Source organism: Puntigrus tetrazona, chromosome 16 (genome assembly GCF_018831695.1).
Source record: "Puntigrus tetrazona isolate hp1 chromosome 16, ASM1883169v1, whole genome shotgun sequence".
Taxonomy (NCBI): Eukaryota; Metazoa; Chordata; class Actinopteri; order Cypriniformes; family Cyprinidae; genus Puntigrus; species Puntigrus tetrazona.
In genome coordinates this window covers 13020560-13039039 of record NC_056714.1, presented here as the reverse complement: position 1 = coordinate 13039039, position 18480 = coordinate 13020560, and the positions used below count along the sequence as shown (strand labels likewise).

Genomic DNA, 18480 nt, shown 5'->3' with positions numbered 1-18480 from the left:
AATATTTTTGTGGCAACCATGACACATTTTTTAAACATTCTTTTATAAATAGAACAGCATTTATTGGAAAAATGTGACCTCAAAATATGAAATGTTTGTGTATATTTTGTATATATAATAGTGTCATTTATTAGTAAAGTATATACTATATTACTCATTTGGCATAAAACAATCACACTGCCATATTTAACACATGCTGGTGTGTTTATGCTTTCAGAAGAGAGATTGTGCTGGTACCCGTATACTCAGACTGCTGAAGTGCAGGTTTTTAGAATAATGAAGAGTGAGGCTAGTGTTGTAGGCATTTTCTAGCCGGTTTTGTAGCTGCACTTCTACTGCAAGTCGTCGCCGAGGGCTGCGTATAACATACGGTTGCTGCCTGCAAGAGAAGATAAGAGCAAGGTTGATGTTTACCATAACACGTGCTATTTCAAGCACGGATTTGGGTTTAGTATTCTCTGAACTGGTTAAATCTTTAAAATTGTTACTCTTACTATTCTATTTTAACTATTACTGTAACGCTGGGGGTTAAAGCAACCAATTCTGTCAACGGTCAACATGTTTGGACTAGATGTGGATCATCAGATGAGCTTATTCTATATATGCCAGCATCAGGAGGACGATTTTTCTGTTACCTTGACCCAGAGATGTCCATATGGGCCTGTAAAACCAGATCAGTCACACACACATCATCCTCCCCACAGTCTTTGAAGAATGGGATCTAAAGGCAATAAAAAAAAAGATCAAACTTTAGCGTTAGCCAACAGTATGAGGGGGAAAACCATTTATTTATATTGCTATTTTTCGAAGGAATATGTGAATTGCACTCACAGACTTCTTGAATGTTGTCGGCCAGCCCTCATCAAGTACCGGGCCGCTCTCTGTGTCATTGATTTTGAAGCGCAAAGTGAAGCTGATTGGTTGGATGTAATCAGCTGTATCCTAGATAAATAAAAGAAGACTTTGTCTTGAAAACATCAGTAAGTACTCATGTAACAAGAAGGATAATGTACAGTCCGTAGGCCATTAGGGCAAAACAACCCCTTTTTGCAATATCGACCAGTCAAATGTACATTATCCTTTACTTCATTGATTTTTTAAGCCGTTTAGACTTACGAAGACGTGAAATGGCAGCGTGTAGCACATGGTCTGCCCTATACGAACAGTGACACCCATTAGGGTCTGTCGCTGGGAGTTGTAGTCAAACAGAGCACGGGCCAAGATCTTTCTGTCATCCAACATGGCCGCCATCTGCATATCTATGCAAATAAACAGATGCGGTGGTAGTTTAGGAAGTGTACCTAGCAGAGCAATGGAGGAAAAGCTTTTTGGTTGCATGACGCTTTACCAAAATATGTGCCATAAGAGCCAAGAGAGCGAGACAGGGCCAGAAAGCAAACTGTGGCGTTAAGGCATGCAGAGTCCCGCCCAGCTCTGTGGCAGTTCTTCTGTATCACATTTATGGAGTGAGGCTGGAAGGACAGGCTGACGTTGATCTGCACTATACTGCGTGACCTGTAGAGAACAGAGGGCGGGAGTCGAGAAACGTCGTTACTATGGGTCATGACGAGTTGGTGACTATGATGGCGGTGTTTAGATGACGCATAAAAACACAAGAGTGTAATGAGGCATAGAGTACTTGAGTAGGACGGCAGTGCCCTGTGCTCCCACAGCAAGATCCAGTAACTCATCCCCATCCAGATCCAGCAGAGCGCTCAGGCTACGGCCAAAATACTGCAGCCCTGCAGAGAGAGAGGAGCCTGCGATACGCTACAGAGAGAAAAAGAGCTTTATTAGTATGTGAAGTACACATTACAGGTACAATGGCATCTAAAAGTTAAAGACCATCAAAAAAAAGTGGTCACAGTAATAACAATGTAATATATTCCAAATACTAAGTATAGTTTTAAAACTATTAACATATTTACTGACTTTTTGCTTGATAAATATCAGTTTTTAAATGTAAAATATTTAAATTTAAATATACCTCATTATATCTTTATTTGGACTTACTATAACACAATTAAAGTACATTAAATACAATTTTATAGCAGTTTAGTAAAGTACAGTTGTAAGGTATTTTTATTAAGTACGTATATGTAAATGTATTTGTAGTATACTTAGCATGAAATTCATTTCAAATACATTTTATTATATTTATTTTTCACTAGTGCATTAATCACTAGTTTCAAAGTAGTCACTAGTTTTGCAGTCAGTAAGGTAATACCATTCTGTGCAAGATTATATCTCTGCGGATTATTAAAAGACTGATTATTGTTTATCTTCGTGCACTCCTTCCCACACCACACCATGACAATTACTGTGTTTTACCATATTTTTCTGATAAAAAAAATGTAACATTGTTGAGCATAAGAGACTTTTTTTTTTCCAAAAATGTAAAATATATGTAATATATGTAAAAATTAAATATAAAAATCTATTAAATAGACTAATGTGGAATGGGAATCACACTTGTGGTTGGTTGCACACATGAACTAGTCATATATTTACTTGTTTATACTGAGGTATAATGTAGTATTCATCGCCGTGGTAGACGTAAAGAGCTCCCTGGTGGTCATCCTCTAGCGGAGCTCCCACGAGCAGGTCGGAGTATCCGTCATGGTTTAGGTCAGGGGCTACAGCCATAGCATAACCAAAGCGTGCATCCTGTGCTTTCTTCTGAGAATGTAGCGTACCGTTAGGAGCAAAACCATCCTGGTATAGAGACAGAAAGAAAATACAATTTTCAGATAAAATGTTCATACAATTACACATTCATTTACTAAAAAACACCATACATTTAATTCTAGATGATAGAATGAATCTCTCTCTGTCTTTAACATGTACATCGCACAAACAGTAATGCCACTTTGGTTCTCACCCCATCCAGACAGTAGACATAGACTTTCCCTGTTTCTTTGTTTCCTGCTCCTAGGAACATGGGAGCAGCTATGAGCAGGATGTCTGTTATTCCGTCCTGATCCACATCCACCACGCACACCTCACTGCCAAAATATGAGCCAATCTGCAGAGAGAAAATAAAGATATTAAGCAATTTTGAAAGTTCTCGTGCTTTTTAACCAATGTGTTTCCATTAGGGAAATCATTAGGACAAATTAGGAGTAATGTTCTAATGTTGAATATTGTATATGTGTGTGTGTGTGTGTGTGCATGAATCAATACTGATAAATATGTATAAGAACAAATACACTGTCTACGTAAAGAATAAAAGAAAAATCACTTTTTTTATACTGATTCTATATGAATGCATTTGAACTAAAGAAAACCAATACCTAGCTGACTACATATTTTAGGGCATATCATAACTAGGAAAATGTACATTCACTACAGAAATGTTTAGGATTGCCTTAATTTCGGTGAATTGTCCAGGTCAAGAAATACCCTGAATTATTCAGATGTTTAATGATTGTGGGAACCCCGAACCTCTGGATTTTGTAAACTTTGATTTACGGAGCAGTCTGAGGAAACGAAACCCGTTTGCTTTTGTTTAATAAGAAAATAAACTCATTAACTGCGAGAGAGCAGGAATGTGGTATGAAAGAGAGGAAAAGCAATAAAAAAAACAGCTGGGAAAAAAAGGATAATGCAAAAAAAATTGGGCTTCACGCAAGGGTTTGATGGAGATCTCATTTGTGGACCAGAGACAGAGTGTGTGAAAGTGGAGGGTGTCAGTATAAATAAATATAAGGATGAAGGAGAAATCTCCACCTGCTCTCCATTTAGGGCTTGTGTGATTATGACATCGCCTTCATTGGTGAGGTCGAACAGGATGACCTTTCCTTTGTGCTTGAATCTAGGTGCACCAGCAACATATAACTTCGTCCAATCACCTACAACCACTGATGACACTGTGTAACCTGCAGAAGTTCACATATCCACATCTAAGCATTAATAAATAACTGTAAAGGTTAAGTTAACATACAAACTTGACCCTTGAAGAATATATTTTTTTTAATGGTTGGTTTCACAAAGTAAAATGTTACCTAGGTAGGCCGCGTGATTCTTCAGCTCTAGTGGAAACTCTTTCTCGAAGGCCTCTCTGGAGGGCTTGAGCTGCCCTTCTTTGCTCTCCTTCAGGATGCCTCCCTCCCAGTCGTATGCACCCACCATACCAAACAAGATACCATCCTACAGTATGGTCCAAAATAACAGCGCTCATTATAGCATGATTGCTTGTTTTATGCCATCTATTATACATACAGTATACATTGAAACTCACATCTAAAATGTGTGTCGAAAAACCGATCTGAGACATCTCCATGAGAAAGGCACTTTCATTGTATCCCAGGGTCCCTGCAACAGCATTAATGAATACACATAGAAGTGATATGTAATCAAATTACAGGGCAAATATATCAATAATCTTTTCCCACTACGCTTCAAATATTTTTTTATTATTATTCTTATTCAGCAAAGACACATTAAACAAAGCAAGAAATGTATAATGTTATAAAATAAATAGATGCTGATCTTTTGAACTTTCTATTCACCAGGGGAAATGTTTCTGAACAACAAAACAGACTATTAGAATTATTTCAGCATAAGAATATACAGTATGTCAATCAGCACTAGAATAAAATCTCTAGAATTCAGGGTCTTTATCAGGAATAAATTATATTATAAATTACAAACCAATTATTTTTAATTGTAATAATATTTCAAATGATTATTTTTAAGAAAAAAAACAATGCCTTGGTGAGCAAGGCACTTCTTTCAAAAACATTTTAACAGCCTCACACTTAATGTAACTGTGTAAAAATCAGCTGAGCTAGAGCAAGTTGAAGAAAAAGTACACTCATTATATCTTGGTTCACCAGTGCACCTTTCTTACTGTACAAAAACCAAATTAAGATACATAAACATATCCTATATTTGCACAGTAGGCTACATAAAATGTTAATTCCCGTTAGTGGCTAATCATATTTCTTTCTGTTCTTCTAACCTATGTATCTTGTGAATGCACAGCTGTGCCCACTTTAAGGTCATCCACATCCTCCCTTGCATCCTTCCTGCCTGGCTTTCCTCAAAATAAAGGTGGCACGAGCATCACACCCTGTTCTTATGGGAATTATTTTCCTGAAGTGTACATGCATTTTTGGGGTAAAATGTAGCTTGTCATAGTAGCTTGAAACATATTCATTCCTAAAGTAAATGTTTAATTGCCACTTTATACATTAAAAAATATAATTCGTATTAAATATAAATGTAAGTGTTGCTTGGTCGGACATGTTTTATATTTGCATACATTTTCAAGTTTGGTTCAATTGTCCAACATCACCAACATCCTCATTAAAAGGCAAATCTGATTTTCTGTTCTTTTTGGGTCAAAGAAGCACATTTGTTCTTCAAGAAAGGTTTTTTTTCTATGGTCATTAAGGATGAATGTTCGTCCTCTTACCCTCTAGACTAAAAATGCGATCCCCCAGTGCATCTACAATGTCATTTAGAGCAGCCTCATCCGTCACATTGAAGAAGTATTTCTCATCGGGGTCACTGGCAATGTACTTAATCTCATTGATAAAGGTCTCTGGATCTTGCTGTCTGCGGATGTAGTGACCTAATACCTGTGAAAGAGAGAGAGAGCAAATTGTTTCACGTATACACTGATCGAAATTTAATCGGAAATGCTATTTCTCAGGCTTTTGTTCACTAGTCTTGTTTGAGATAGTAGAACAACATCATAGATTTTCTCATCCACAGAGCCAACACCTCCTCCATTCCATTAGAGTGAAAGCAGATGATCTGATAGATCAATTAATGATGGTACAGGAGTCAGAGGAAACTCATCCTAGAAACACCCACGCAGAGGAAACAGAGAGAATTTCACTCATAGTCACTGGCAACACACCACTAATGACAAGCCCTGAAAACAATCAGTGCCAGGTCATGAGTTCACTCTCCGCTGACCTGCACCTACGTCTCTTTCCCAGACTTCAGCTGGTTGGATATGATGACCGGATAAACCACTTCAAGTCAACATGAGAAAGGTGGGTCAGAATTTTTGAATTTCGAATTACAATATACGTACTAACTGACCTATCGGTAAGCCCCGCCCCCTTAGTTACTGTTGCTAACTTGGACAAATAGAGTTTCTCAGTGTTTTACAATGACAACTTCAGTGTGAAAATCTTGTCCAGTGATGTTTTTTCACATTTTTGCACACAGAAGCCCACTTAATGTGAATTATATACTCCATGGATTTATTTATTACATATTTATAAATAAATATAATGGATAACTGGAAGCGAGGGTTTACAGATCACCATGCAAGCGGAGAAGTCATCACGATCACGTATGACATACATGTTCATGTATCACAGGGTACGATTAAATTAATGTACATTTAACCTGTTTAACATGAAGTGACAATGTAGACCTTCCTATGTGTTTTTGACCTACAATGTACAAGATGCAAGAACAGTCCGCAATTTAAGTTTGTACATTAGCACTGACTCACTAATATTAATGTCTCTAGTTTGAACATTGAAATTTAAAAACTTAACGTGTATGACAACCAGAAAATAAAAGTTTTTGTCTTTTTTTGGATTGAGGTTAAATGCTTAGGGACACTGAATGCGCTGTTTTGTTCGGATTCAGGAAAATCAGTAAAATAAATGATATTGCCCATCCTCTGACACTAAGAAAATGACTTATGAGTCCCTACCCTGAATCTTTGATGTTGCTTAAGGATGCTATTAGCCCAGATGAAAATGGCAGGGCAATCAGAGCTTAATTTCAGAAACTTCAGTATACTTGGAATCAGTGTTAACCCATCGTTAACACTTAGTTTTTCGTTTTTTGAAGCATAAACCCCGTAAAAACGATGCAATCTATCTCTATGGCGCTGAAACAGATGCCCGAGTTCCACTCTCCATGCAACTGATACTCGACTGCCATTGGCTCATCTGCGTTTGAGGGGAGGGGCTTACCAATAGGTTAACTGATCGTGAGGCTGTGTTGGTTGGTCAGTAAATGTGGGTCGTAGGTAGCAGCACTGTGCGATGATGATGCTGAATTTTTGACACTAAGAAAATGATTATAGGTTTTATCTTTGGTGGCAAGACTATGGCAATGGTCGGCGACTTTAGAAAAATCACCTTGTATGATTAATTTAAACATTCTCCTTCCATACATTTTGCATGTAAAAGGGAAACTCCTACAAATGCATATTTACATGAATACAAATTTTCATTGCTATTAGTATTACTATTTTGACTGCGTGTCTTTCCTGATTTATAGTTTTTTAATGCCTAGGCGGCTTTACAATGGTGCAAGTTGCTAGTAAATCAGGCCCCAAATCTTACAATATAACTTTACATGTGAAAATATGACTTTGTCTCTTGCCGTTTACAGTTTCAATGTTCTTGAAATCCACTCTTTGAAACATGGCTGCTGGTTTAAGCATGGTTTAAGCTGGTTCTTAGATGGTCATGAACTGGTTTAAGTTTGTCATGTGCAGGACATGAGCTGGTTTAAACTGGTCATACTGGTTCTAAGCTGGTCCTGAGCAGTAGCTAGTTGCTTAGGACCAGCTCATGATCAGCTTAAACCTGCTCAAAAGTGCTATGGTTGAGTCTTGACTTATGGTCCTACCCTGAATCCTGATCCTGCTCATTTTTCTTCCTTTATTACTGATACTGCTCTGTTCTCCTTGAGTGTGTGGTGTGTCCATGCTATCATGAGATGATGGCTTGGCACCCTGGACAGAGAACTGAGGATTTATTACTAAGTCTTATCTGAGACTGGGGTGGATTTCTGCTCTCAAAAACAATCAGAGCGACTAGAAACCTCCCAAACATGTTCCCATCTAGTACCAAGGTAGTCACAAACAGGAGGGTATCTAAGTTCATAAGCAATAATTAAGCAATCGAATCTACAATATTCAGTCTATTTTAGTTCATATCTATTTTCAGTGGTAATTGTTGCAAATTCGAAGCATCTTGTTCTGAACTCCCACCCACCTCCCCACCCACCATGTTCACATTCCCAGCATCTCTATCCTGTAATGTCTAAAACATATCCTGGCTGCGCCACACGACCAATACAGAAATTCATCTGAGGTTGTTTCTCCTCTCTCCCGTGAGTGTTTTACTTTTCCATCCGTTCTCTAGTTCTGTGCAGGAGGAAGAGAACGAGAAAGGAGAGAGGGAGAACATAAAACACATCAAAACATGAAAGCTATGCTTTGGCTGGCGGGGCATTAAAACCAGCTGTCATAATTTTATTCCATGATCTCCTGCCCAACCATTATGCCACACAAAAGTAGATTTATTCCCTGTCTCAGGGGAGTCCCAAGCTATGGAAGAGTATATCAGTGAACTCTGGATTTATTAGTCCATCCAGATCCCTAGAGGAGACGCAGAGAGACATATTACCCAGATGACTCTGCAGATCTGGACCCCATTCTGGCACTGTTTGTCTAATAGAGCAAAAAATGGGCTCATTCAGGAGCAGGTTAACATGCAGTCCTCCGTTCCAATGAGTGGAGTACAGTAGAAATGTCAAATCACCCAGGACAGCAGTGAGAGGCAGTTAAAATTGAAAAGTAAATGACTTTCAGATGGTTTGACGTTTATTCTGTTTCTTTTTAATTCTTTGGACTCTATTTTGTGGTTAAGCTGCACTGTATAACCAATGAGCTTATATTAAATTTTGTTAGAGATTGCACTGGGGAAAATTTTTAAATTGCACCACTCTTTTTGATTATGCACTGTCAATCTCTGCTGCTTATGGGGAAAAACTAAAACAGCACTAACCCTCTACTCGCACCGATGGTATGATAAATGTTAAAAGGCTTAAACGCTGTTATATATAATTTATTATAGATTTGAGGGAATCAACTATTCTGCGGCCCTTTATGCTATGAGACATCTGGAAATTATGTAAAGCCAGTGTGTGAGAACAAACTAAAACGGTAACACATTGCAATCCATCAAGCTAACACAGAACTCATTCTGGTGGCCCTTTATGACGTGAGACATCACAAATTATGTAAAAGGTGTCATTCGTTAACATTAGTTAACGTAATCTTGGCTAACGTTAGCTAATAAAAATATAATCATTCATTGTTAGTTCACGTTAGCTCACAGTGCATTACCTATTGTTAACATTAACACTGACGACCCTCTTTGGTTAAGTGAAAAAAGCTTTTTATAAAACAAACTTAATTAGATCATTTGAAATTGTATTAGTAATTGGAAAGCGAAATAAAATGCCAAAAGTACAATTAATAAAAAAAATCTTTACATTTTATAGACGGAACTATATAATACATTTTATTTATCTCTTTTTAATACACAATTACAAATAAAAAGAGATCATAGATGGTTTAACATGTGGTTACCATGGTCTTATTACAAATACCAAGTTATCAGCTTTCCTCCAGTGTAAAATATCTTCTGTTGGACCGGTCTCAGATTATCAGACCAAAAAAAGAACTTGTTTGCCTTCAGACATTATAAGACATGACTGTAATTATGACGAGCCTGATGAAAGGAAACTATATCTGATGCAGAGTTCATGCTCAGTTCCACTGTCAGATTATTTTAAAGGTGAAGTATGTAACTTCTGTGACACCAGCGGCACCAAACAGAAATGCTAAAATAAAGACTGATTTCAAGTTTCCAAGTTTCAAGCTTAAAATAACTGTCTTACATTGGTTAGACATTTGAGCCGACATGAATATGACATAAATCCAGCTCTATATGACATGTGTGTTGATGTCAGCTTTTGGGCACTTATAATAAAAGAACAGTTGAGCGATTAACCAATACCTAATGATATATGGGTGTATATATTAAGTGGTGTCAAAATTAGTTAACACATGCAATTAATTTTTTCAGATAACGCGTTAAAACTGTTTACCACAATAACAGGGGAGGGCAAGGCTTGGCCTGCTTCTGTCACTTTTTCTCTTAACTAGATGTGCTTTATTCAGTCACAGAATGTATTTACGACAAACAGGAGACGCTCCACTTCACTTAAGAGCCAGATCCGGGTCAAAAAATGGACTAAGATACAAAAATACAGCACGCGCTGTAGCCTGTATCCTTTTATTTTAAAGTGCAAAATGAACTACATGCAAGCAATGTCGTGATCAGTCATAAAGCTACCAAAAAGACGAATAAACCGCCAGCTCATTAATAGAGACTTTAACACCTGAATCTGGTCAGAAAAGGTAAAAAGTTTTTAGTTTTGTGGCAGAACCGCGTCACACACAGCTCTTAAAGAAATAACAGCCAAAATAACTTAAAATATCCAACTTCTGTGATGTCTGTTAATCAAAGGGCAAAGAAACAAGGTGAAAAAAGAACTTTTATAGCTTTAAAGATTTAAAGAAGCTTAGTAATGTTAAATGGCTAATCAATGATAGCTATTACAGGAAAACATACCAAACATAACAACTATTCATTAAAATTAAAAAGATGTCATTATACAAATATTAAAATATGTACTGTCTTTATGTTTTTTGTACATTAATTTAAATATTGAATGTGAAATTATTGTAATATAAAAATATATTTAAAAATGTTAGTGATAGTTGGAATTAATTGTGATTATTTTCAGAGAAATATGCAATTAATTCTTTTTTTTTAACTTAATTGACAGCACTAATAATATATATATATATATATATATATATATATATATATATATATATATAGACACGAGCGTCCCGAACTGTCATCAGCGTCGCCCTGGAAATCAACGAGGAGCACCTGGACACGCCCATCACCGGCTGATCGGACACAGCTGCTGCTCGTCATCTGCCAACTTTAAAAGCCACAAGGCACAGCAAAAGGCTGAGCATACAAGCTGCCAACTTTTTTTACCCTTCCAGTCAAATAAAGTGCTTCTAGTTTTAACTTGTCTATATCTTGTCAAGTGACCATTCAATAAGCGGGATAATCAACGGTTCTTAGCCTCCACATTGTGCATTTAAAATCCTTTAATGCACGGCTAGCTATTGATTATCCCTATCTATATATCTATCCTCTATATATATATATATATATATATATATATATGTGTGTAATTTTTAAGATGCAAGCAATACAGTCTGGTTGGAAAGACATTTTGGGTACACTGACACTCCACGCTCTGATGGTGGCATTTTGACTTTGTCTTTTTCTTGCGCTGTTGTGGTTTAGGGTGTCAGTGAAGTAGTGCTGCCCGCCCCTGACCCACCCAGAGGGGCAGGATGTCAGTGTCGAGAGGGTTCAGGGTGTGGTTCATTCCTCTGATGGCAAGGAACCCCGTTTAAGTCTATTTCTGAACAGCAATAATGTGGTTATGATTGTTTAAAGAATGAGGGAAGACAGTTTTATCATTCAAACGCAGACAGAGAGAGCGAGAGAACCGGGTGGAGCTGAGCAGAGACACTGAAAATAGAGCAGTGCCAATTATGGTCAGTTTAAGTGGAGATCTGATATTCAGGCATACACTCTGCTGCTCGCTGGTTTTCTTAGGAGGGGTTGTCGGATTTTCCAAGGGTCAGGTTTAATTACGGTAGGAATGTGTATTTGGACTTACAGCGATGGCGTATCTGGTGATGTTACGCTTCTCACATTCAGCCAAGGAATCAGGAAGGTCTTCTCCATCATGAGATTCTCCATCTGTCACGACTATCATCACTTTAGTAGCCCCTTCCCTCGCTCCTCTGTCCGGACTAAAGGCCTCAGTGCTAGATATGGGCGAGAAAAAGGAAGCAGTTTTTCTTTTTATCATAGTTTAAGGTACAATTAATTAAAACTAAGAAAAAATACAATTACTAGTATTGCTAATAAATTTCCAATACATTTTTTAACTTTCTAGTTATCAAATTCTATTATATATTATATTATATTTTAATATAAAAAGAGTGCAAAAATAAATGTAAAATTTAAGATTAAAAAATAGAATATAAAATTTAAAAAAATTGACTACAGTATGTCATATGTTTTGAAACTGACATTAGTGTTTAGTGTTTAGTGGAGATTTATGCAAATTAGCACATTAAACGATGAATGATTTGCATAACATTTTAGACCAATCAGCTGGGTAAGTAAGCAATAACTATTATTTTTTCTTATACATGCACCAATTTTTTATACCCTATATATTTACCTGTAATGTCTTGTCTTAAAGAAATAGTTCACCCAAAAATGAAAATTGTCCCACATTTTGCTCACCCTAAAGATATTCTAGGTGTATGTGACTTTTTTCTTTCAGACAAACACAGTCAGAGTTTTTGAAAAAATTATCCTGGCTCTGACAAGCTTGGTAATGACGGTGGATAGTGGCCAATATTTTGAAGCTCCATAAATCGTATTCATCAGTCATAAAACGAACCTATGTCAGAGGATTTCATTATTAGAACAAATTAAGCTTTCATGTTTTAACCCCCCGGAGGATGGATATATCCGATTTGTGGAGCTTCAAAATATTGGCCTCTATCCATCATCATTACCAAGCTCCGGTACATTTAGAAAAAAACTAGGATTTTTAAAAATACACCTAAGACGGTTTGTGGGTGAGTAGATTATGGGGTAATTTTCATTTTTGGGTGAGCTATTCCTTAAAGTGTGGCTTAAGTTTTAAGTTCCTTTAATTTCAATACCTATATTAGTCTGAAAACTGTGAATATTTCATAGTAAAATTCACACAAACAGAAACTAATGCAGATAACTGTTTGAAGCAGCGATACATGCAGCAGATTTCTGTGCTGATTGTGCAAGGGTTGAAATGCAGTTTGCAAGATGTAAGTTTCGTGGCACAGCCAGTGTTAGTCAATGTAGTGATTTTCAGGCGGTCTTCCAGACTCTAGCTAAATATAACTATGTGGCTGCCCGCAAGAGTGCAGAGTTTAAAAACAACCAGCAGCCTTACGCCTAATCACATCCAGTGAAAGCAGGATAGGAGAGGTGAATAACGGTAGATATAACAACAATAATGGTGGAAACCCAAAAAACAGTAACTTTGAATATACTATCTGCGCTTGAGACTGAATCGAAATCACGTGAGGAAGAAAATCATACTCTAATTTTCCACACAGAGGGACGAAAGGAGAACTGACAAAAGAGCATGGAACTGTTTTGGTGTGGTATGTGAAAAATAGAGGGCAGGTTTTTATGGTGAAGAAGAATGCTTGTTCCATGAAGATATTTATACACAGGATGTTGTGAGGAGGAAAATCTAGAACAAACCTTGAAATACTTCAAGTACTTGATTGAACTTTTAACTACATTGAAAGTTAATTCAGCCTTACAAATCTGTAATTACAAATATTTTTGAATATATGTGACATATATGGCTTCAACAGAAATTACATTAATGTGTATTTTAGTTTAGCATAAATGCTTGTCCAAACCTTTGACTGTACAGTCAAATGAATGATGAAATTCATAAGATGTAATAAAAAAGTTATAGAAAAAGTTAAATAAATAAGCATTTAATATAAGTATAAACAATAATTTTCATTTGCAATTAACTATTGCTCACCTTGCTAACTATATTGACTATCCGTCAATAATTATCCATCTAGTAAGAGCGTCTTTCGAAACTATCTTTCTAATAAAAGCATGCTAGAGTGTATACTTTTGATAGCAAGCAAGAACGAACGAACGAAAGAAAGAAAGAAAGAAAGAAAGAAAGAAAGAAAGAAAGAAAGAAAGAAAGAAAGATTGCAGGGAAAGTGATTTGAGCAAATAAGTCTGTTAATTGCTGGGGCTGGTGTTATTTAAAGGCTGCTGTGCTTTTATTGAGTGCTACATCTGGACTTATGTGGTTTTTAACTCACACTTTCTTTCATTTTACTGTGCGTTTGAATTAATTACTGTATTTGAATTCTCTCACGTTCATGTTTGAGTGTATGAACATGGTCATGTGTGTTTGAACAGCTGGAGTGAAGGCTGTGTCTGCTGGATGGTGACCACACCTGCAGCTCTGCTGAGCCAGCTCTCCTTCTCTCTCCATCAGCAAACCTAAATGTTATGACAACCTTCCTCGCCTCAGCCAACTACCGCTATCGCTTCATCTACCGTGAGAGAGTGTGTCTGTCCAGTGTGTGCCTTACGGAGAGTGGGGAACTCTTAAATGAGTCTTTAATTGTGTAGAAACACAAAGAAACACACCACAAACACATAAACAAACTCTCACACAGTAAGAGAGCTGGAGAACCTGGTGTAAACAAAGAAGGTCCATGCATTCTGTGCAAGACAAAAGGAAGGATGGTGTGTTTAGCACTGACAGGGATTTTAGACTAGATACCTTAACATCCATGTTACAGTTTCGGTGTTAAATGCTTATTTTTCATCATTAAGTTGTAAGCTGTGCATTTTATTCACAGAATTCATTAGTTCTTGATTTAAACTGCTTCGGTTGTGTTGTCAATTCACTAGAAGAACTGGTTTATAAGTCATTGGATTTGGTTTAGGACTACACTGTTCACAGTATGTTTCTGATTTACTAAAAAAAACTTCAAAAGAGTGTTCAGGAATGGGGCACTGGTTACACATCTGTGCTGCATGGTGTTATTTACTAAAAAGACATTCATTCTGAAATCTGACTACAAAGTTTGTATTCCGTGTTTCTGACCTTAAAAGAATCATCTCATAATAACCAGTCAAGGAAATTAGACTACAGTTAGACTGTAATTGTCTGTTGTCAGTTCACTGAAAATAACCAATTCATAAAGAGTGTTTTGCCCATTTCTGCCACTGAATGAGAAATAAAAAATGGTTATTGCGACCTTTTTTCACAATTTAGAATTTTTCTCAGAATTATTAGACGTAATTTCGATTCATAAATTCAGAATTGCAAGGTATAAAGTCACAAGTATGAGAAAAACCAGTCAGAACTGCGTGATATAAACTCGCAATTCAGAATTCTGACTTTATAACTCGCTATTGGAATAAAAGTCAGAATTGTGACTTTGTATCATACATTTCTGAGAAAAAAAAAGTCAAAATTTTGAGATAAGTCGAAAGTCAATAACTTTTTTTTTATGTTTATTTAGTGGTGGAACCTGGCTTCCATAGGAATACTTTAGTTATGCGATTTTTTTTTTTACTTTATTTTATTTGCTAAAAAACAGTGACTGTGACAGCAATTTTTTTTAGAAATACTTCCGATTCTGATCAATTTCTTGGTATCAATCCCAATAAAATTCTAATGCAATATTCCCATGGCAATAAATGACAGAATGACAGACAATAACATGGCAATAAATGACAATAACAGAGTTCTGTTTTAATTAATTTAAACAATCAAGTGAAATTCTGTTTTCCTTTATATGGCCCTTTTAAAACGCATGGCTTGACTAGACTGGATTGTTCAAATCTCAATTTCAGACACTAGAAAGCTCATTCCCAGCAGTCACACTGAAAATCTGAGACGAGTTTAATTTTGTGAGCCTTTGCTCTTGTGGTCGGCGAGTGCCAGCTACGTTTAGTGTTCTACGTGTGTGCGTATATTTGTGTGTGTTGTAGGGATTCGGTATTGGGATACCAATAAAGAAGAATGGCAGAAGCAGACATTACAGGAATGCAGAGACTGTGAACGGGACACAGAGTGCAACGAATCTCTTTAAACAAATCTTTGCTCGTGCATGAGAGTCTCAGGGGAAGGAATGGAATTACACTTCTGAGGAGGCAGCTTCAAAAACATCAACATAAAAACAAAGAAACTATTGACCAGATAGACTTAACTACGCTACACACTTTACATTATCTCTGGATGTGGTGAGGGATCACGGAAAGGTCAGAATGTACATAATGTGATACCTTTCAGAAAAGGGTAAGAGAGAGGGCCGTGCTACATTTGTTTTGAATGAGCAGTGGGTCATCATACCAGGCCATTTGGATGGCGTATGCGGTGCGGGTCTCCCGTCCCTCCTGACGACTGATGTTTTTGGCGGCTTCAACCACATCCTGTGTTGTCTGATAGTCCCTAAGAGACCACTCGTGGACTGAGATCTCCCCGTACTGCAGGACACCTACCTACAAATAATCCCAAACAGTATTTCAAGGTGAAACATCTACTACTAGCCTAAATTTAAGTTTAAAAAAAACTCAAGCTCAGTCAGCAATTAAATAAGAATAAGAAACTACCAACAGATAAAATATCTACAATAGAACCAATAAAAAAGAAATTCTACATACATTGCATTATATAAATAATCTAATTTATAAAAAACACTTATTACTTATTAATTACAAAAGTGATTCAAGTGCTTAAAATCACTTTTAAACTACTATCAAACATGTAAAAACTATACATTTTTTAATGACTACGCAGCACAGCAACATCATGTAACCGTGTAACTGCCATAGAGAAGATCTCTACCGTTTGACACATTTCTACCGGTTGATTGTCTCTTCTGGTATATTGGGCGGAAAACATATTAACTACAAAACATATTAATTAAAACATCATAAAGACATTTCCTGTGATGCTTTGATAACATTGATGTATTTGTTGGATCATTCTAGGTACCCAACATCGTAACATTATCTCAACCAAAAGTTTGAATCTAGGGGCCGTGCTATCGTAAAAAATAGAGGGTCCTTCATAAGGTGATATTTGGGGGTCTCTGCCATTAAAAAATGAAGAAATGATCTAGCAGGAGGTAACTTTCTTTAAATCACGCAGCAGCAGTAACTGGTGCAGAATGGATAACTCTAAAATGAGATTGGCATCTCCACTATGTGTTCTGCCTCACCAAGAAGGCCCAAATCCGCCGGAGCAAGAAATGCTCCACAAACCAGAGGAATTTCCTTTTACCTCTTGTTGCCCCCAGCCTGCCTACCGCGTTAAATAACTCCCATTACACAAAACAGACACATAGATACACACATCTCCATCTCTCTGTCCACGCATCTATCGGTCCATCTTCTCTTTATCGTTTTCTAACATTCATACATTTATAATTCTGTCCCCTTTGTCCGTTTCCTCTAGAAACCACAACGTCTGTCTGTTCGGATTAATATAGTAATTTATTTTCTTCCGCCTGCCAGCGCTGTTTCTGTTTGGGCTCATTTCTCTCTGCGGACTGGTTTGTGGTTCTGTTCCTCACAGTCGCTCGTATTGGCTCAGTGCATCAAAGATCGGTGTTGGAGCTGCCGATGACAGGATTTAAAGTAAAAAGGCAGTTGTACATATTTGTCAAACCCTCAGCCAGGTCTCTGCTACCTAAAAGCACAGTTGGAGAGTAAAGATTTCGCTCGCTCATTTTGCTGAATGTTTATGCATACATTCTGACCAATGAATTTCCATGGTTTTTCCATTCGCTTATAATGAATGGATAGGAAATGGATAGGAAAGCATTTTGCACTCATTATTAGTAGGCTGTCTGCTTAATAACTTTTAACACTTTATTTTGATGGGTCCACAACATACAAGACTATAAGAAACTGCAGAAATATGTCAATTTAAAACCTACCCTAGCAGTCTACTCTGAGAGTTAGTAGACATAGTCGCAAATTAATAAGAAGTAGCTGACATCTAGTTACAAAGATACTTTTAGTTTGTAGAATGTCTGTTGACTATCAAAATATTATATATTATATATATATATATATATATATATATATATATATATATATATATATATTTTTTTTTTTTTTTTTTTTTTTTTTTTTTGGAGGACTGAATACATCCAACTGTGAAGTTACATTCGTATCAAAAGCGAATGTTTAGTACAGTGCAGATCTAAGCAAAATCTGGTAAAAAACATATTTAGGTTTTCTTTATATATTTATAATCCTCTAATAAATCCATCAAAACTACACAATTTATTATTATTATCATATATATATTAAAAAAACATACCTGCATTTGTTCAGGGCTTATGTGGAACTTGCTGAGAATGTTGCTAAGAAAGTTCTGCACTTCATACCAAGGGTAGATACTATTAGAACCATCTAAAACAATCACTATATCCATGTATGTGGTGCATCCTTTAAAAAAAACAAACACAAAAAGAGTTCAGTTAAATGCAGTTTTTTCATTCAGTCAAACAAGTCAGATGGACAGAGGATGTTTAGCTCACTCTGGGCAGTGGGTGCAATGACGTCCTTGGGCTCCATGTCATTGGTGACAGATGCACAGATTCCTGTGCTAAACAGAGATGTACCACATTCCTGGGACCATAGTGGAGCACAGGCCTAAAGATTACACAGAGAAAGTCCAGATTTATTCTTTACACAATTACTACTGGTACCTTACAGACAACTTATGAACATTATATCACAGAACCTGTCTGATAGGTGCACAAATTAGCATTATGTATTAAATTGTCTTTGTAAATGTTGAATCTAGTATTTGGACCTTTTCCTGACAAATGTCTGCTGTTTAAAAAGTGGGAAGCGCCATGTGCTGGTCAGACCAATAAAATCTACTGAAGTGAATTGAACCAGGGAAAGTAGGTGAGGGGAACAGAAAGAAAGAGAGAAGCAAAGAGAAAGCGGTCATGAAAAAGCA

At 36.7% G+C, this 18480-nt stretch overlaps 1 protein-coding gene across 1 annotated transcript in view; it reads right to left on the bottom strand.

The window, feature by feature from the left end:
- The window catches only part of itga10 (integrin, alpha 10), a 34587-nt gene that overhangs the window by 3482 nt on the left and 12625 nt on the right, over nucleotides 1–18480 (bottom strand). Inside the window, exons 6-21 of the mRNA XM_043260515.1 lie at nucleotides 18050–18164; nucleotides 17830–17957; nucleotides 15850–15998; nucleotides 11554–11704; nucleotides 5420–5585; nucleotides 4241–4314; nucleotides 4005–4149; nucleotides 3730–3878; nucleotides 2882–3025; nucleotides 2512–2715; nucleotides 1640–1770; nucleotides 1349–1515; nucleotides 1117–1259; nucleotides 832–942; nucleotides 636–721; nucleotides 238–379 (exon numbers count right to left, since the gene is read on the bottom strand). Of these exons, the coding sequence (XP_043116450.1) occupies nucleotides 238–379; nucleotides 636–721; nucleotides 832–942; nucleotides 1117–1259; nucleotides 1349–1515; nucleotides 1640–1770; nucleotides 2512–2715; nucleotides 2882–3025; nucleotides 3730–3878; nucleotides 4005–4149; nucleotides 4241–4314; nucleotides 5420–5585; nucleotides 11554–11704; nucleotides 15850–15998; nucleotides 17830–17957; nucleotides 18050–18164 (2205 nt within the window). The remainder of the gene's footprint in view (nucleotides 1–237; nucleotides 380–635; nucleotides 722–831; nucleotides 943–1116; nucleotides 1260–1348; nucleotides 1516–1639; nucleotides 1771–2511; nucleotides 2716–2881; nucleotides 3026–3729; nucleotides 3879–4004; nucleotides 4150–4240; nucleotides 4315–5419; nucleotides 5586–11553; nucleotides 11705–15849; nucleotides 15999–17829; nucleotides 17958–18049; nucleotides 18165–18480) is intronic.